A 20,223-nucleotide genomic window follows, 5' to 3' on the forward strand; every position below is an offset into this window, starting at 1 on the left:
ATGACTGACAAATGTAACAAAAGCCTTTGAATGGGGAGATGGAGGGGGGGCGGGGGGCTCGAGCTTCATGTCAGAAAGGTGAGGGAGATAAAGGGGAGGGACGGACGGGCGGGCGGAGAGAGAGAGACAGCAGGCGGGAGGGAGGCGGCAGATCTGCGGCGTCCGGGAGCCGGAAGGATGGAGGTCCGACCGGAGAGACTGAAAGCGGCCGCGGGGAAGACCCTCGGCAAAATACACAGGTACTGCGAAACTTTACAGCCTTTTTCAGCTGAACGATTTTGTCACAAATTCTAGGATTTTCACACACTCCTCCCCGATATACTCGCGTCTAAGTTTAATTTTAAGTATGTTTTGCACAATACAGATGCCTGATTAGTGAAAGTGTCTTTGTTATGACGGAGAATGTGAATGGGAAAGCAAAGTTAGCTTTAATGTATATAGGTCTCTGAAATGAGCAAAAGGTGTTACCGTCAACCTTAAATACAAATTATTTTATGGCCTTATCACACGTTGCTGGCCACTATCTTACATTTGGAAATTAATACCATCTCTACAATCATCCAATTTTTGTTCCAAAAAGCGTCATTAATAAAGTAAAATACCCGCTTATACGCGCTTACTATGCCTCGTACATGTTCGTTTTCTTTAATTTTTTTGAAGGGCCGTGGGGGGTAGCCATAGTAGCCTTTACCGAGCATATGCATTTTTTTCGTATTCAAGGGCCACTATAAAGAATTGTGGCCCCTGAATCTGAAAGGGTATCCACGCCCCTCCAACCCCCCTGGTGCTTTGAATCCGCTGGAAATTGCCGCGAGGTAAATCAGTGAAGCGTTCATTAAGATGTAATAACGTGTGACTTCTAATTACTATTAGGGATGAACAAATACAACAGGAAATTAATCACATAATTGTCGAATTAGGTAATTTCTCTGGAATATAAATTTAACTCCAACCTGAATTTTCTGTCAGCCACTTCGGCAGAGATTTTCTCTCGTACTTTTAAAAAATGGTAGTTTAAACTGGGGCAATGTGGACGAATCAAGTCATATAAAGCTACGAAAGCATACATATAGAAACTCAGCCAAATATGTCTTTTTGATCAAATCAATCCAAGCCAAACCCTTACAATTTATTTATTGTTACATTTATATTGTTATATTTATTTATTGTTGTCTATTGTTAAATAGGCTTAATTAAGAGATTAAATACACAAATAATTCTAATAAACGATAATTATCAAATACCTTTTTGGAAATCAGAATTACAAAATGACGTAAATTCAAGCATGTTACTGTGAGATTCAGTTTTGGAATTTATTTATTTTATTTTGTTTAACTAACAGAACAATTTAAATGAATGCTATTTTAATTAGTGATTATAACTTTCTCCGAGCGATTTCGAGTCATATTTGGCATCCTCTAGACGTCGCCGCCGGAATACTTTAAACATAAATTGAAACATTTTCTGCGAGTATTTGTACTTCCGTTCAAGAAGGGTCCGTTACGCATTTTACTTACGTGCCAAAAGTAATTTATTTTTTTTGGGAATATCATAAATATCCACGCCATGAGTTTTAGTTGTAGCGAATTAGGCAATGAGAGAGAATATGGAACCAGCAGCTTACTGTAAGACACAAAATCATGTAGAATAAATAGCATTTTATGTGAGCAAATAGAGTGATCCCACCTGCATACATACATATATACATAATTTCTATTATGCAGCATAAGTGAATAAAATATTTAAGGAAATAAGACAGAGATCACAGACATAACGGGTGCACGGACGGATGGTTACGATCCGAGCCCCGGGAATACTCCCCCCACCCTCCCCCGGGATTTGAGGTAGCAGCTCAAAATCCCGTCTCGAAATAGCCCGCGTTTTACCCAGATGTAGGTCCGCGCAAATCCCCAAACTCCGCGCCCCCGTCGCCGACTCAGTTGCCCCCTCCCCTCCAGCGGGATTAAAGGTGAAGGCGCATCAGAGTGCCTGGGTCACACTGTTCATCACTCAGTGTAAAGCCGCCCACCCGCCGGTGCGTTTCTTTCGTTTGATTCATGCCTACGCTACTTGAGGGCTCTTTCTTTAAAAGACTATCAGTTTTCGCTGGGTTGTTCTCTAGTTTGTAGTTTAAAATGTGCGCTCGCTACGTGGTTCGAGCTGCTGATGCGCGTGCTTCAGTAGCCTTGAGGAGAGCAGTTCTGTGTAGAGTGTATGCTTTTACTCATCTCAAAGAAAGTAACACGATCCTGAACGCTGAATACAGTCAGACTTCATATATTATTTACACCTTTCCCCATCAAAAAGCACTCTGAATTTCTGCATGAAACTCAGCAGAGAAAGATAATGCTCTCTGTCACTCTACCATTCTGGTTTCATCTGCTCTGTGGCTGTGAGCCTTTCACTGTGCCCATCAGTGTGCCTGTCAGTGAGTCTGTTACGATGCCTGTCTCTAAAGTTGTCACCGTGTCCATCAGTGTGTCAGTTTCGTGAGCCTGTCACTGTCTATCAGTGTGCCTATCTGTGAGCCTGTCACTGTCTATCAGTGTGCCTATCTGTGAGCCTGTCACTGTATCCTTCAGTGTGCTTGTCTATCAGCCTGTCACTTTGTGTATCAGTGTGTCTGTCTGTGAGCCTGTCACTGTTTGTCACTGTCACTGTGACTGTCAGTATGCCTGATTGAGACTGTCACTGTGTCTGTCAATGTGCTTGTCTGTGAGCCTGTCACTGTGGCTGTGCCTGTTTGTAAGCCTTTCAATGTGTCCATCAGTAACAGTTAGTCAGTTTGTGAGCCTGTCTGTATGGCTATGACTGTGCCTGTCTGTGATCCTGTCAGTGGGTGTCTCTGAGCGGTAGGGGGGGTTAGGTTGAGAGTTGTTAGGTCCTCCTAGCTCTCTAAAGAAGGACCCCTCAGCCAGAGAGTTCAGCTGACCCACGTTATGTCTCTGGGCTTGGGAGCATCCAGAGGACCTCCTGCATGTCGGTACTGCATGTCTGTGCTGTGTGTCTGTGCTGCATGTCACTCCTCCATGTACCAAATGCAGGCGCAGGCAGGACATTGTCGGGTGCCCTGGGAAGTAGCTTCACCACTGCTCCAACACCAAGAAGACCCCGCCCCCCAAGTTCTTTGCCTGTCCTGTTTGTGCTGGTAACACTGGGGAGGGGGGCTGGTGCTAGCTTTGTGGCCCCATCCTGTAGGTGAGACAGCAAAGGAAAACAGCACAAGATGAGCAGGAATTCAGAGCATGCGCCATGCAGTCAAGAGTGCAGTGGCAAAATTCCCTGATAGGGGGACATCCTGTGTGGGCTGTGCATGTGTTACCCAATGTGTTGCATGAGCAGTGATGCAGCCTGGATGGTCCAGAACTGTGTGTGTGTGTGTCTGTGTATGTATGTTTGTGTGTGAACGTCTGTGCGTGACTATGTGTGCCTGCGCCTGTGTATGAGTGTGTGTGTGTGTGTGAAGGTCAGGTGGGCCTGATTCACTGTGCTTCAGAGGGCATCTCTCTGGGTAGCACTGTCCCACAGAGACACAATCTGTTCACCAGAGAGCGAGGGGCAATGGGGGGGAGGGGGGCTGTGTTCAACAATCCTCATTTCCACAGAGAGATCCGCAATTATGCTGAGAGGGGGGCGGAGGTCTGGAGTGGAGTGTAATCAGCTTAAAACCCTTCCTGTTTGTGCTGGATGACTGCTCCAAAGACACTCTGCACCTACACCAAAGTGTGGGCACTGCCAGCCTCTCCCTCATCACCCGAAGCCTACTCACCCCTCACACCCGCTTGCTCCCAGTACCCACATTCCCCTGATGCTTACTTGCCCCCCCCCATGCCCGCATGTACCCAGTCCTCTACTCACCCCGGATGCCTGCTTGTTCACAATGTCCCCTCACCCCTCGATGCCTGCTCACCCTCCAGGCCCGCTCACATCTGGCCCTCCACTTGTCCCTCAATGCTTACTCACCCCAGATCCCCACTAGCCCACTGCTACCCACTTGCCCCTGATTCCTGCTCATCTTCCCCATGCCCACTCGTCCCTGATGCCCACTTGCCCCCGGTGCCTGGTTGCTCCCCTGTGCCCCTCCCCTCCCAATGCCCGCTTGCCCCTGGTGCCTGTTCACCCTCCTATTCCCCACCCCCCGATGCCCACTCGCCCCTGATGCCCACTCATTTCCGATGCCCACTCACTCCTAATGCCCACTCACCCCTGATGCCCACTCACCCCTAATGTCCACTCACCCCCCAATGCCTGCTTGCCCCTGATGCCCACTCATCCCTGATGCCCACTCACCCCCCAATGCCTGCTTGCCCCTGATGCCCACTCACCCCTGATGCCCACTCACCCCCCAATGCCTGCTTGCCCCTGATGCCCACTCACCCCCAATGCCTGCTTGTCCCTGGTGCCCACTCACCCCTGATGCCCACTCATCCCTTGATGCCTGCTTGCCCCTGATGCCCATTCACCCCTGATTCCCACTCGCTCTTGATGCCCACTCACCCCCCGATGTCTGCTTGCCCCTGATGCCCACTCACCCCTGATGCCCACTCAACCCCTGATGCCTGCTTGCCCCTGATGCCCAGTCACCCCTGATTCCCACTCACCCCTGATGCCCACTCACCCCCCGATGCCTGCTTGCCCCTCATTCCCACTCACCCCCGATGCCTGCTTTCCCCTGATGCCCATTCACCCCCCGATGCCTGCTTGCCCCTGATGCCCACTCACCCCCCGATGCCTGCTTGCCCCTGATGCCCACTCACCCCCGATGCCTGCTTTCCCTCGATGCCCACTCACCTTCCGATGCCTGCTTGTCCCTGATGCCCGCTCGCACCTGATGTGCTTATATGACAGATCAGATGGAAAGACAGAAACAGATGCCTGAGGATTATCCCAGTTCTTCCCCAAGTTCACTTTCACCATCCTCCTTTTCTTCCCCGTTCCTGGTGCTCCTTTGTGGACATTTTTGAGGGCGGCTCCGCAACTTTGTTACCGTGAATAGGGACAGCAAGTGTCTCCCCTCGACTTCCCCACAAAGTGTGCCGTGAGCTCTCTGCAGAGAGACCTGTGGATCAACCAGCCGGCATGGCTGCCGAAGTCCCTGTCAGTGTCACTGCGGCACGTCACAGATGGCCCCGTCGCTGCTTCTGGAGCCGGTTAGGGGCCCCGCAGGGGGCCCCCGAGATGCTGAGTAAGATCGTGCTGTTTGTTTGCGCTGCGTCTGTGCTATCAGCATGACGCCTCAGAGCTGAAGCCAGACGCAGGATGTGCCAGGATCCGGCGCGTGGTGGCTGCTGCCGGGAATGTGGGGCTCCGTGCTGTCCTTGGAGGCGTCTCCGTGACACCGAGGGCTCGTGTGACACACACACTTCCGCCGCAGTTGCCGTGACAGCGCTAAGCAGGTACTGGCCGTGATGTAGGTGACAGCCAAGGGGCGGGGCTTAAATATGGCATAATAGAGTGGGAGGGGCTTGCTGTCATATAGCGCAGTAGGCGGGTACCAGGGCAAGTACGGGAAAGTGGGCGGTGCTTGGTAGGGTTGCTGGCATGCAACACATCAGTGGCATAAGGACCATGATGATTTTAAGATGATTCTACAGCATGTTTAGTGCCCTCAAGATTAATATTTAGGTTTTAATATCCATCCTCCTCACAACACTGATTCAGCATAGAGCTGCAGAGATCCTGGCATCTATTTCAAGAGTGCGAGGCTGCAGACACCTTGGATCAGACGGTAGTCCATCCCGGCCAAAGGCAGACACGTACAGTCACACTCTGAAGGCTAATTTCCAGATGCTAATTAGCCTAACGCCATGTGTTTGTACTGGAGCAGAGCCCACAGGACAGCCAGAGGATCACGGCAGCGATGTGCGACAGCGATGTGCCATAATGAAGTCTAATTGAGGCTCAGGGCACGGGCTCATTAGCGTGTAGCGTGTGCTGCTGCCCGTGTGCAAGCTGTCGCTGAATCAGCCAGGCTGAGCTGCAGCCTTCGGGCGCTGAATGCAGCTTTCAGGGCTCCCCAGCTGACGGGCAGCATCATGTCGGCCTTGGGGTTCGCGGCTCGGCACCGAGGACACGCTGGCCAGAGGAGGCTGGGCGCATGCACATTACTTTCCGGAAATGAATCATTTTGTTAATCCTAATCTGAGAGAGACAGATTAGGGCAGTGGGGGAGGGGAGGTGGAGTGCTTCATGGTGATGAAGCAGCGACAGTCTGTTAACAGTGAGAGATGGTAAGGGGGGGGGAGAAAGGACGAGCTGTGTTGCTCTGTGGGTCAGCACTCTGTGACTGCATCGGAAGGGCAGTGGTTTAAATCCTGTGGAGAAAGATTTCAGCATTGGGCCCTTAACTACGAGTCCTCTGGTGATGCTGCACACCTGGTGTTGATCCTCACCTGGGCTTTTGTTCAGCTAAATACGTGTTAAGAAGCTACAGGTTTCCCTTCCCAGCATGTGACGTTTCCACTGCCATATAGAACCCATCCTGTACCCAAGCCGCACTGCATGAAGGCACCAGTTACAGCACGGTTCCAGCTTGCTTCGGTTTTTCCACTGCAGAAGGGTTGGCTTGGTAAAGGCGTTGCCGGGTTTGGAGAGTGACAGTGATGTAAAAATGCAGAGATGCTCGCTGTTTACGGTGTACTTCGTGATTTACTTTTGCGAATTTCCCAATTTTCTCACACATCCGTGAGAATCGCTGTGTTATGTCAGCATCGAACATTAGCGGAATTAGCATTCTCTTACATAAATTTGCATTCGAGATCCATCCTGTTCAGCTGTTCTATAGTACTTTGGAAATTTTTGAGTTATCGAGTACATACCGGCACATTGTAATGTGGGATACTACTACTACTAATTTTTTCTTCAGATAATCAATACACAGAACACCAAAATCTCCATGCATTTCGACCAATCAGACGTGACGAAACCAGCTTGGTTTGGTCTTGATTCTGGCCACTGTGGGTATGGCTTGGTTCTTGTGGCAGTGTAAAGGCCTCTTTCACTCTCTGATCACATGACGGTTAAACAGAGAGAGTCTGCGAAAAAAGAAGGGAAACCAAGAAGAGAAAGAGGGATTTATGCAGTGAAATACGTGGAGTGTTTGGTCTCAGCGCTAATAACCATGGCAAAGAGAAATAGAGAGATGAATTATTCATCCGTAGAGATGTGTGTAAATATTTAATAAATGTCTGGGAATATGGGAGTTACCCTGGGTGGGTGCTGCTGGGGGTCTGTGCAGATAAAGGTCTGCATGGCTCACAAGCCTGCTGCTCCTTCTGGAACTAATTAGTCACAATTGGCGTCTGCATGTATGATGCGAATGTGTGTGTGTTTGCATGTGTGTGATGCAAGTGTGTCTGCATGTGTGCGATGTGAGTGTGTGTCAATGTGTGTGTCTGTGTCCTTCTGAAAAACTGAATGTACTTTCCACCTCCGTGTTCTCTGAATTTGTAAGGGCAATAGTACGTGTTTCTCCCCTTTAAAAAGCTCATCCCTGTTTCCTTGGTTGACTAGATTGCAGTGCAGGTTCTGTAACGGCTGAGTCCATAAACATGTGACTGCAGTGCAGGTTCTGTACTGCCTGTGTCCATAAAGATGTGATTGCATTGTAGATTCTATACTGGCTAGGTTTGTGGAGATGTGATTGTACTGCAGGTTCTGTACTGGCTGGGCTTGTGAAGATTTGATTGGAGTGCAGGTTCTGCACTAACTGGGTCCATAAAGATGTGTTTGCAGATCAGGTGCTGAACTGGCTGGGTTTGTGGAGATGTGATTGCAGTGCAGTTTCTGTACTGGCTGGGTCCATAGAGATGTTATTCTAGTGCAGGTTCTGTACTGGCTGGATCCATAAAGATATGATTGTACAGCAGGTTCTGTACTGCTTGGGTTTGTGAAGAGTTGATTGCAGTGCAATTTCTATACTGGCTGGATTTGTGAAGATTTGATTGGAGCGCAGGTTCCGCACTAACTGGATCCATAAAGATGTGATTGCGGTGCAGGTGCTGACCTGGCTGGGTCCGTGGAAATGTGATTGTAGTGCAGGTTCTATAACGGCTGGGTCCATAAAGGTGTAATTGCAGTGCAGGTTCTGAAATGGCGGCGCTTGTGAAGAGTTGATTGCAGTGCATATTCTGTACTGGCTGGGTTTGTTGAGATATGACTGTAAGTGCAGGTTCTATGCTGGTTAACTCTGTAGCTGGGTATGTTACTGATGGTCCTATTCCACCCAGTATGTCATGGTGGGACACTGTTGCCAGAGGAATGGCAGCCATTTGGTTTGTCACCGTTTTGGACGAAGCTCGCTCTCTCTCTGCGGTCGGTGTTCTCACACTAGGAGCCGTCCGATTTGACAGCTGCTCCGAAATGCGTCACGCTGACCTGCTGTGCCAAGGGGCTGTGCAGAGCTTCTGCTCTCATGTGCACATGGGATGATTCCACCTTCGTCTTCTGCTCGTTTTTAGGCTGATATTATGTCACAGCAGTGGGCTTTTTGGTTACCTGTTGGACAAGCAGAAAGTCACAGTAATGTATAGCAGAATAGCTGTGAGGTGTGATAAGATCAGCGATCCAGCAGGACTTTCACCAGTAATGATGATCCAGGCTGGAAAACTTGCAGGCAGGCTCTTGGTTCAGTTTCTCAGCTGCTAATATTCCTGGAGGTTCTTTCATCCATTCTTTCATCTCTGTTGGCCCGTTGACAGGAATTATCTTTTGAATCTTTTCCCCTGTGTGTGCCATGAATATGATCTAAAACACAGCTTCTTGCAATGCTCCTCTTACCTGCTCTCCCTCTGGAAGGTTGCTGGAGAAACGTCAAGCCAATGGCGAGGCGATCGAGCTGTCGGCAGAGGGGCGTCCTGAGTTGGTGGAGGAGAAGGAGCTGCCCATTGTGGACTGCACCTGCTTTGGCTTGCCACGCCGCTACATCATTGCCATCCTCTCCGGTCTTGGTTTCTGCATATCCTTTGGTATCCGCTGCAATCTGGGTGTGGCCATCGTCAGCATGGTGAACAACCACACCGTCTCCAGGGGAAACAAGGAGGTACTGGTGGTAAGTGTGGGTGAACCAGGAGCACTGTATCAATGTGTGCTGTGGCTGTTTGTGATGCCCTGCCGTCAGCCACCTGTGATAATGGGCGGAGCTTGAGCAGCTCTCTGCTAACCCATGACCTCACTTTACCAGTATGGAGCTAAAACTGCATTAGAATGTTGCTGTAACATTATGAGAGCGTTCAACCTTAGCTGAGGCCTAGAGCAGTGCAGTTCCTATGGTATCTGCAGAGAATCTTAGTGAGTCCTGAGGTCCCTTCCCACTGTTGGCTGGAACATGTCCCTCTTCGCAACTTGTGGCTTGTGCCTCAGTGAACTTAGCCTCTGTGCTTGCGATAAGAAGGTTGCTAATTCAAACCCAGCCTTGGCATGTCTGCGGGGTCTTGAGCAAGACCCTTAACGCCCAGCTCCCTTGGTGGTGCTATGGGTGCCTGCCTCTCACGACCAGCTTGCACTTACCTATAAACAGCAAGTTGGGGTGGTGTAAAGGAGAATTTGATCAATCTATTATAATAATTTGACTCTGATGTGTTACTTGTTGCCACTGCTGCCTGTGAGGTGTGCCTCTTTGCCTCTGCTGGCTTTGACATGTTCCACTTTGTTCTGCTGCCAGTGACATGTCCCTCTCTGCCTCTGCTGGCTTTGACATGTTCCACTTTGTTCTGCTGCCAGTGACATGTCCCTCTATGCCTCTTCTGGCTGTGATGTGTCCCTCTTTGCCTGTACTGCCTGTGACATGTCCCTCTATGCCTCTTCTGGCTGTAACGTGTCCCTCTTTGCCTGTACTGCCTGTGATATGTCCCTCTATGCCTTTGCTGGCTGTGACGTGTCCCTCTTTGCCTTTGTTGACTGTGATGTGTCCCTCTTTGCCTGTACTGCCTGTGACATGTTTCTCTTTACCTCTGCTGCCTGTGACATGTCAGTGTTTGGCTCTACTAGTTGTGACATGTCTCTCTTTGCTTCTGCTACCTGTGACATGTCCCTGTCACCTTCTGTTGCCGGTGTCATGACCCTCTTTGCCTTTACTGCTTATGACGTGTCCCTCTCTCCCTCTTCTGGCTTTGGCATGTCTGTCTTTGCCTCTGCTGGCTGTAATGTGCCCCTCTTTCCCTCTGCTGGTTGTGATGTGTCCCTCTTTGCCTCTGCTGCATGTGATGTGTCCCTCTCTCCCTCTTCTAGCTGTGATGTGTCCCTCTATGCCTTTGCTGGCTGTGACATGTCCCTTTCTCCCTCTTCTGGCTGTGGCTTGTCCAACTTTGCCTCTGCTGCCTGTGATTTGTCTCTCTTTGTCTCTGCTGCCTGTGACATGGCCCTCTTAACCTCTGTTGGCTGTGACGTGTCCCTCTCTTCCTCTGCTGCCTGTGACGTGTCCCTCTGTTCCTCTGCTGCCTGTGACGTGTCCCTCTCTTCTTCTGCTGCCTGTGACGTGTCCCTCTCTTCCTCTGCTGCCTGTGACGTGTCCCTCTCTTCCTCTGCTGCCTGTGACGTGTCCCTCTCTTCTTCTGCTGCCTGTGACGTGTCCCTCTCTTCCTCTGCTGCCTGTGACGTGTCCCTCTCTTCCTCTGCTGCCTGTGACGTGTCCCTCTCTTCCTCTGCTGCCTGTGACGTGTCCCTCTCTTCCTCTGCTGCCTGTGACGTGTCCCTCTCTTCTTCTGCTGCCTGTGACGTGTCCCTCTCTTCCTCTGCTGCCTGTGACGTGTCCCTCTGTTCCTCTGCTGCCTGTGACGTGTCCCTCTCTTCTTCTGCTGCCTGTGACGTGTCCCTCTCTTCCTCTGCTGCCTGTGACGTGTCCCTCTCTTCCTCTGCTGCCTGTGACGTGTCCCTCTCTTCCTCTACTGCCTGTGACGTGTCCCTCTCTTCCTCTGCTGCCTGTGACGTGTCCCTCTCTTCCTCTGCTGCCTGTGACGTGTCCCTCTCTTCCTCTGCTGCCTGTGACGTGTCCCTCTCTCCCTCTGCTGCCTGTGACGTGTCCCTCTCTCCCTCTGCTGCCTGTGACGTGTCCCTCTCTTCTTATGCTGCCTGTGACGTGTCCCTCTTTGGCACTGCTCCCTTTTTCATGCACCTGTCTCCCTCTGTTGTTTGTGGGGTGTTCCACTTTGCCTCTGCTGCCTGTGATGTGTCCTTCTCTCCCTCTGCTGCCTGAAATGTGTCCCTCTCTCCCTTTGCACAGGGAGCTCAGTTCACGTGGGACCCAGAGACAGTGGGCATGATCCATGGCTCCTTCTTCTGGGGATACATCGTCACGCAGATCCCTGGGGGATTCATCTGCCAGAAGTTTGCTGCTAACCGGTCAGTATTGCCTTTTTATCATCATTTTCACATTCCTGTTTCTGCTAAACTGCTTCTTATTCTCGTTCTTGTCTTTCCCATTTTTTCATAGTGCTGCATTAATCGCCGATGTCTCTCTCTATCTCTCTCTCCTTTTCCCTCTCTTCTGCGCAGTGTTTTTGGCTTTGCTATTGTGGCCACCTCCACCCTCAATATGTTTATCCCAACGGCAGCACGAATTCACTACGGCTGTGTGATTCTGGTCAGGATCTGCCAGGGTCTTGTGGAGGTACATGTTTATCACAGAATAATCCTCATGCTACCTTTTTGTGCCATTTGTGCTGGTATTGGATACGCCGCACCGAACGCTGATTGTTGTGAGCATAGTGGGTTTCAATGACATGAACATATGTGGATTTGTGCTTTACCTACAGTTTGGCCAGCAGCTTATGCACCAGCTTCAGTTTCATGGGAATCCCGGCTTGTGTGTCCCGGTATCTGGAGTGCACATCCCACAGATGTTCACGCACTCACTGAACTGTGTCCCTCTCTCCATCTCCTGTAGGGGGTGTCGTACCCAGCATGCCATGGGATTTGGTCAAAGTGGGCCCCACCTCTTGAAAGAAGCCGACTGGCTACAACTGCCTTTTGTGGTGAGTCTTACTTATGGTTGTTCAGCATCGTGTGCTGTTTCAGCCTGGTCACATCCAGAGATGACAGAACAAGGCAGATTCTGTGGCACCTGTACGTGTCTCAGTGCTTTTGCGCTCCTTCTCTTTATGCCCACATGCCAGGCTCCTATGCGGGCGCTGTGGTGGCGATGCCGTTGGCGGGGGTGTTGGTGCAGTACTCTGGCTGGTCCTCAGTTTTCTACGTCTACGGTGAGCACCATTAACACCAGTCATCAGCTTCACTCAGTATAGTTCCTCACTATGTAGTTTCCAGTTGAATAGATCAGGAAATCCTGGCTGTGCTGCTAGTGCCTCGTCGATCTTGCTCACAATGTAGTGTCTTCCATCCTTAAGTTCCCCTCTTCATTATCCTCCTCCTTAGACCCTTCTCTCTGTCTCCCTCCCCTCTCCCAGGCAGTTTTGGGATCTTGTGGTATCTCTTCTGGATCCTGGTGTCCTACGAGAGCCCGGCAGCTCATCCCACCATCACCCCTGAGGAGAGGAAGTACATTGAGGATGCCATCGGTGAGACTGCAGGTCTGGTAAACCCCCTTCAGGTAAACACCCATTGGTTTGAAGGGTAACACCTCTTTCTGAAGATAAACCGCAGCATGTAGACACCCCCATTATGGTTTTGAAGCACCCAGTTATGTTAAAATAGTCAAGTGATGTATGGAAGTTACTCTTTAATGCAGTGGGCTGTGTTCTGTCTAAAAGAAATTCAAGACCCCCTGGAGACGTTTCTTCACCTCCATGCCGGTGTATGCCATCATCGTGGCCAACTTTTGCCGCAGCTGGACCTTCTACCTGCTTCTCATCAGCCAGCCAGCGTACTTCGAGGAGGTGTTTGGGTTTGAGATCAGCAAGGTGAGATGATGCGACGTGGAGCTTTTGTGACCAGACGGACGCACTGACAACATGAGGTGCGACGTTCTCATACTCGGACCGGTCCCTGTCCCCGCAGGTAGGGATGCTGTCCGCCCTGCCCCACCTGGTGATGACCATCATTGTCCCGATTGGCGGTCAGCTGGCTGACTTCCTACGCTCACGCCAAATTATGTCCACCACAAATGTCAGGAAGCTCATGAATTGTGGAGGTAAATGAAGAATTGTTGATGTCCTCCTTTCACAGCATCTCTGCCCAGATCTTTGCTTCCTTTGCTGTTGATCTGCCATGAGTAATGCAGTGAGGAAGCCGCTCATGCATCACGCAAACTAGGCGGGTCCCACTGCAGTGGCCTGGCACCGGAAACCCATTACAGTGTCTCACTGCACTCTCTCTCACAGGGTTTGGCATGGAGGCCACTTTGCTGCTGGTGGTGGGCTTCTCTCACACCAAGGGCATCGCCATCTCCTTCCTGGTCCTGGCTGTTGGATTCAGTGGCTTCGCCATATCAGGTGAGAAATCGGCCAGGAAGACTGTAGCAGCGATGGAGCACACAGCACACCGAGGAAGAGAAAGGTGTTTTTTGCTGAAGCAGAACAGCCAGTTAGTGCAATGCAGAGGAAGCAAGCAAAGGAGAATCAGGGAGCATTCTGGGTAAATGGACTGCGGCTAGCAGACAGGCTAACATACACACAGAACAGCATTCATTTGAGAGCTCACAGACTGAGCAGCTCACAGACAGGAGACCTTACAGATTGAAGAGCATACATATGAGCATACATACTCTCTCTCTCTCTCTCTCTCTCTCTCTCTCTCACCCTCTCTCTTTCTCGCTCATCCCCAGGATTCAACGTGAACCACCTGGACATTGCTCCTCGATATGCCAGCATCCTGATGGGCATCTCCAATGGGGTGGGCACTCTGTCTGGCATGGTGTGCCCACTCATAGTGGGTGCCATGACCAAACACAAGGTATGACTTGCATGCCCTCTGCATGGGCGGCTATGTATGTATGTGAGTCAGCCACGGTGTGTCTCTGTGGGCCAGCATATTAAAAAGTAGAGTATCAATGCAGTAGCTGCTGGAATCCCTGTGCAGAGAGTGTATGCAGTCTGAAGTACGGCCCTGTGCAGAGAGTCTGTACGGTATGAAGCACGGCCCTTTGCAGAGTCTGTGCAGTCTGAAGGGGGGCTCTTTGCAGAGTCTGTGCAGTCTGAAGGGCGGCCCTGTGCAGAGTCTGTGCAGTCTGAAGGGCGGCCCTGTGCAGAGAGTCTGTACGGTATGAAGCACGGCCCTTTGCAGAGTCTGTGCGGTATGAAGAGCAGCTCTGTGTGTCATAACCACACCCCTGCCTCTGTGTGTCACTGCTCAACAGTGAAAGGATGTCAGCGAGCTGCAGGGAAGCAGCCGGCCGGATCTCACCTGCCACACTGCAGACGGGCTGGCACCTGTTTAGCTCTTTCCTCAGCCACTGTGATGTTCCTGCCTGCTTAAGCAAATTCACAGTCATTGTTCCTGCTACAAAGAAGGATAAAATACTCGTTGGCTTTACATCTGTGGTCAGGAGGAGCTCCACCTCCAGAAAGCTGCCACAGACTCTCCGCTTGGCCCTGTTCTTTGCCTACTGGGCCAGTAGATCAGCGCAGGACACTGTGAATATGAGCTTCCCTTCAGGAGCACACTGTATGTCAGGATGCTTCTAGCCTCCAGCACTGTCAGCACTGATTCTCTGCAAGTCCTGATTCAAACAAGTTTAATCCGGATCAACACCCCCATTGGTTGCATTGGATCTAGATCTTATAACTGACCTAGATCATAACACTGACAAAATGGTATCAGTAGCGACTGGAACATCGATTCCCATTCGCCTCCCCTTACGGCCTAATACTGTCTGGAGTTTTCTGGGATACGGTGCACGCCGATGCTCACAGCATCATCCCCTGACCTGGCTTGGTAGGAGGTGTTGTGCAGTTCTGTGGGTTTGGACTCTGTGCCTGTGATCGGAAGGTCAGCGGTTCAGTAGCTGACAGAAAGGTTTCACTTTTGTGCCCCTTATAGGCCCTCAAACCCCACACTGCTTCCAGATCTCTGCTCTTCACTTTTACTCATGGGAGTTTTATTTACACAAAAATGTTCTGAGGGCAGAAGGAAAAATGATTGGTTCAGATAGATAACCAACCGGAGGTGAGGCCAAGCAACTAAAGGAGGCAGGATCAACCAATCAGATGTCTTGCACCTACCTTCTCTACAATCTGATTGGTTATCTCTCTGAACCAATCGTATTTCCTTCTGCCCTCAAAATATTTTTGTGTAAGTAAAACTCCCATGAGTTTCAGTTGCATATCACTTTGGACAAAAGCATCTGAAAATAAATGTAGACGCAAACTGTAAAGTTACTCAACTCACGGGGTACTATCTGCAGAGCCACGGATAGGGAAGACTGGATGAAGAAATGCGGCAATAAAACACAAGTTGAAGCTCAGCACCGATCTTGCTTTTCTCACTCTCTCTCACCTCAGACCCGCGAGGAGTGGCAGTATGTTTTCCTCATAGCCTCAGTCGTTCATTACGGAGGCGTGATCTTCTACGGTCTGTATCTTCCTCCCCTATTGTCTGTGGGCTTGTGGTGTGACTTTTTTGTTGTCATTTCATCTTCTCGGGTTTCCACGTTGTCCTGTGTCACCTGGTGCTTTTGTGGTCATCCTGTCTGTGTGCCGTTCTCTGGTTGGCTGTCTCCGGTTGCCATTCTCTGGTTGGCTGTCTCCGGTTGCCGTTCTCCGGTTGGCTGTCTCCGGTTGCCGTTCTCCGGTTGGGGTCAGACTTCTGGGAGGAACCGCGAGTTTTGTGCCTTGCAGGTGTTTTCGCTTCCGGGGAAAAGCAGCCCTGGGCCGATGCAGAGGACACCAGCCAGGAGAAGTGCGGCATCCTGGACGAGGACGAACTCGCCGACGCGACGGAGGACATGTACCGTGATGGGGGAATGGGCCAGTATGGCACCATGAGCCAGCGCCCACTGGGGGACAGCAAGGTGTCACGGAGGGGCACTGGTGGAGGGGGAGGTGGAGGTGGGGGGGGGTGGGTGGCCGACTGGGACAAAAGCGAAGAATACGTACAGCCACCTGGATCTAACAGCTACCTGTACGGGGGGGATGTGCAGAGGGAGCTGACCTAGGCGGAGGAGTAGGAAGTTACAGGAGGCAAGGAGGAGGTGTAGGAGGAGAGATTCAAATAGTGTCAGTGTGTCTGTACTGCTGAATCCTGTGTGTGAGTGTATGTGCATCTGTAACTGTGTCTATACTGCTGAATCCTATGTATGAGTGTGCGTACGTCTGTAAGTGTGCCTGTACGGCTAAACCCTGGGTGTGATTGCGTGCGTCTGTAAGTGTGTCTGTACTGCTAAACGCTGGGTGTGATTGCATGCGTCTGTAAGTGTGTCTGTACTGCTAAACCCTGGGTGTGATTGCGTGTGTCTGTAAGTGTGGCTGTACTGCTGTATCCTGTGCGTGAGCATAGGTCTGTAAGTGTGTCTGTACTGCTGTATCCTGTGTGTGAGTGTGCGTGCGTCTGTAAATGTGTCTGTACTGCTGAATCCTGTGTGTGAGCGGACATCTGTAAGTATGGCTGTACTGTTGAACCCTGGTGTGAGTGTGCGTGCGTCTGTAAGTGTGTCTGTACTGCTGTATCCTGTGTGTGATTGTGTGTGTGTCTGTAAATGTGTCTACTGCTGAATCCTGTGTGTGAGCGTACGTCTGTAAGTGTGCCTGTACTGCTGAACCCTGTGTGTGAGCGTGCGTGCATCTATTAGTGTGTCTGTACTGCTGTATCCTGTGCGTGAGTGTGTGTGTGTCTGTAAGTGTGTCTGTACTGCTGAATCCTGTGTGTGAGCGTGCGTGCGTCTATTAGTGTGTCTGTACTGCTGTATCCTGTGTGTGTGTGTGAGCATGCGTCTGTATGTCTGTCTATACTGCTATATACGGAATGTGTGAGTGTGTGTCTGTCCCTTGAGAGTGTCGCTGTCATTTCATTGAAAGTCTCCCTCCATGCCTGGTTGGTTTTGTGTTAATGGCAACGTGAGCTTTTCTATCCCTTTTTCTCACTTGAGGGTTTGCACTTTGCATTTAATGGACGTTTCTATAGATTCAGAGTTTAAAAGGCTTATTAGTGTTACCTGTCTGTGTAAAACAGCACTGAACGCCCATTAGACAAACACAGCAACCGCGCAACTCAAAGCTACACTCCCAGTGAGCCGCTGGCTGTAGCAGTGGCCTGGTAGCAGCTAGTGGGGACGTATGGCCACATTTTAAGTATTTCAGGAGTCCTGGGGGGCCTTGCGGTCCAGATGGTCTGGAGTCCTGGGCCCCCTGTTATTGGGGCTGGTGGTCTGACATGCATCTTACAGTTCAGTTATTCATCATCATCAGGTGAAACTATATGTCTCATGCCATCAGTTTCTCCTGCTGCTATTTGCAGAACAACCAAACTTTCACCCTGAAATGCTCTTCTTTAGTAAACGTTTACCCAGCTACAGGCTTGCAGTATTTTCCCATCGCAGTTGTGCCGTTTTGCTGAACGTGAATAAAAAGAGAAGCCGGTTGTGGAAATGCATTCTGGGAGTTCAGTGTCTCAAATGGGAGATTCAGGCATAGCTGCCCTCAGTGCCACGGCGGGATCTTCTGTAGCTGTTTTATAGATTAGGTGTTAGCAGCCCTGTGATCTTTGGGTTCATCCTACTCGTGTGTGTATCAGTGTGTGCATGTTTTAATAGTTTCAACACCTGTACCCCAGATATGCAGCCACCTCTTTGCTGATGCCTGTGCCCTTGGCAAACACTGGGGGCGCCACTGAGCTCAACAAACGCTTCGCAGGGCTTATCTGACCCAAAACCTCTGAGCTGAACTCCACCCACCTCTGAAACTGAGCGCTCATGGGTGCAATAGCGAGACCATGGGGGGGGGGGGGGCGCTGTGTGCACCCACCCAACTCCTGCGCTTACATATGAATCTGTGCATTTCGCCCTGAGTCTGAGTGGACTCTGTTTAGCCTTCTGCTTTGCATGAGGCCTGCGCTCTTTTGTGTGCGTGCAGACGGCAGCCATCAGCTATAGGGTTTGCATCTGTCAATCATGCGTGTGCTTACAGATGATTGGTTGCTGGGGGGGGTAGTGGGAGGTTATGTCGTATCTCAAGACACGCTTAAAACTACTGAAAGGGAAATGCAGTATTTTCATAAAATGTTTGAACAATCATTTTTATTGGTAGTAAAAAAAAACGTTATGAAGATGAAAAAGTATTTACCTGCAATTCGTGATATCTGCAACTCATTTGACCTGCAGAGGGTTGCAATAACCAGCAGACATCCAGAGGCCCTCAGGGACGCTGTGAATTCTGGGAAGGGGAGTATGGGAATATACATGCCTGCCTTCACTATGAAGCTGAATGATGTTATACTGCTGCATTTTAATTATTGTTCTGGTCTGTCCTGTTTTATTTTTTATTCTTGTTTTGTTTTCATTGTTCTGTTCTTTGTGTTATTTAATTGTTACAAAAAAAATGTAAAAAAGATATAAATATATATATACACATAACCGGTTAAAGATTATATATGTAAAAATATATATGTGGGAAAAGCCATGTGTAAAATAAAGAAAAAGTTGTGAATTATATATATAAATTTTTACTTTTGATCTGTGACTGTTCTGTATGATTTCCTGAATTGCAGATCGTAAGTTTCATGTAGAGACTTGACTGCAGCTATCTGACCCCCATCCTGGACTTGGGCCACTGCAGTTGGGTACCACCTCACACCTGTAGCACTGAGCACTGCATCCCGATGCATGTAGCACAGACAGGTTCAGCAGGACTGTGCTTGAGAGCTGCTTTCACATTTAAGGCGTTTATTTAGACACTGGGGGCGGGTCCCTGAGTTCAGGCTCGGGAAGTTGGGGGGGGGGGGGGGGGGGGGTTGCAGTGCTCTTCTCTCACTCTCTCCCCTCTGCACCCCACAGAGTGCATCTGGTCCCATGACTAATCTTTGCTTAAAATCACTGAGATAATCCTGCATCCATCTGTCGAGTGGGGTGGGGGGGGGGTGGATAGGAGAAAGCAGGGACACGTGAGCTTAGCCTGCCCCCCCTCGTCTGCGAAATCAAATTGCCCTGCCCCCTACTCCCGGCTCCAGGGGGAAACTCACACACATCGGGCCTGGGGCCACTGGAGTACTGGAGTGCGCTCATGCTAAACATGGGAGCGGCTCTCAGCCACTGGGTCCCTGCTGTAGTGAAACACCCAATCAGGGCTGGGAAAGAAACAACGCAGTGCCATTCCCCGGCTCAGCTGGGGCTGCCCATGAGAAGATCACTGATGCCATCTAGTGGTATTAAACACAAACTACATCAACGTGGAAACGTTTCATTGAGAAAAGTCTAAAGTTTTTTATCGCCAATTCTGCGGTAGGTACAAAAAAACCCGAAGGACTGAAGTTACTCTCAGACCCTAGCGATTGCACTAACAACGACAAGCAAGACATAGACGCAAGACGGACAAGCAGGACAGATACAAGTATTTCAAGTATACACATGTATGCAGAATGAAATTAAATACTTTGTGCAAAAAGGTGTAAGGTAGGGCAAATGTAGTCAGCAGCTGTTCTTAGATTTGGTTTTTAGTCTATGTTGTACTGGATGGGTGGCTGCGGGTTACAATCCAAACGTTTTGGGGGCAGTGGGAAGAGAGGGGAAAGTGTTCAGCATCCAAAACACACTTTCTGTGGCGCCTCGACAAAGAGGCCATGGTACCAGGGCACAGGGTCTTTTGCGGGGGATGTAGAGACATGTACTGTTTATGGTCAGCGGGGAGTTTTGGGTGTGAAGTCAATGACGATTTGTTTTGTCCATGTTTCAGAGGAGATTGTTGTTGCTGCACCACATGGCCAGTTGGTTCGCCTCATTCCTGAAGTTAGTCTCATCACTGTTGCTGATGAGAACCGCCACTGTGGTGTTGTCTGCAAACTTGAAGAAGAGGTTGGTGCTGTCGTTTGGTGGGCAGTCTTGGGCCAGCGAGGTGAAGAGCAGGGGACAGAGCACACATTCTTGGGGAGTCCGATGTGATGGTGCCAGATGTATTTTTGCTGACCAGAACCACTTGTGGTCCAGCAGCCGATTAGAGCAAGGTGTTCAGGCCCAGCTGATCCAGTTTCTGTATCAGCTGTTGAGGAACAGTGGTATTGGATGCTTAACTAAAGACTATAAACTGCATTCTCACGTAAGAGTTCTTCGTGCCCAGGAGTGCAGAGCAGAGGAAAATCGCAACATCTGTCGACCTGTTGGCCCAATATGCAAACTGAAAGGGATCC

The 20,223-nt window shown here is 50.1% G+C and overlaps 1 protein-coding gene across 1 annotated transcript; it reads left to right on the plus strand.

Moving 5' to 3' along the window:
- Positions 1 to 115: 115 nt before the first annotated feature.
- slc17a7a (solute carrier family 17 member 7a) lies at positions 116 to 18,502 on the plus strand. The gene is made up of 13 exons (XM_048991412.1): positions 116 to 239; positions 8,797 to 9,049; positions 11,219 to 11,337; positions 11,491 to 11,605; positions 11,882 to 11,969; positions 12,111 to 12,197; positions 12,402 to 12,544; positions 12,705 to 12,854; positions 12,952 to 13,084; positions 13,275 to 13,385; positions 13,718 to 13,845; positions 15,393 to 15,462; positions 15,729 to 18,502. The coding sequence occupies exons 1-13, from the start codon at positions 178 to 180 to the stop codon at positions 16,043 to 16,045; spliced, it is 1,776 nt and encodes a 591-aa protein (XP_048847369.1). The 5' UTR covers positions 116 to 177; the 3' UTR covers positions 16,046 to 18,502.
- Positions 18,503 to 20,223: the final 1,721 nt, after the last annotated feature.

This window comes from Brienomyrus brachyistius, chromosome 22 (assembly GCF_023856365.1).
Source record: "Brienomyrus brachyistius isolate T26 chromosome 22, BBRACH_0.4, whole genome shotgun sequence".
Lineage (NCBI taxonomy): Eukaryota > Metazoa > Chordata > Actinopteri > Osteoglossiformes > Mormyridae > Brienomyrus > Brienomyrus brachyistius.

What these genes read in the sequence shown, in the direction of transcription:
- slc17a7a (XM_048991412.1), top strand. Translation starts at nt 178, where the DNA reads ATGGAGGTCCGACCGGAGAGACTGAAAGCGGCCGCGGGGAAGACCCTC. An exon ending in TTGGGTTTGAGATCAGCAAG is followed by an intron (nt 12,855 to 12,951) that starts GTGAGATGATGC and finishes CTGTCCCCGCAG; the next exon opens with GTAGGGATGCTGTCCGCCCT. An exon ending in CGGAGGCGTGATCTTCTACG is followed by an intron (nt 15,463 to 15,728) that starts GTCTGTATCTTC and finishes TGTGCCTTGCAG; the next exon opens with GTGTTTTCGCTTCCGGGGAA.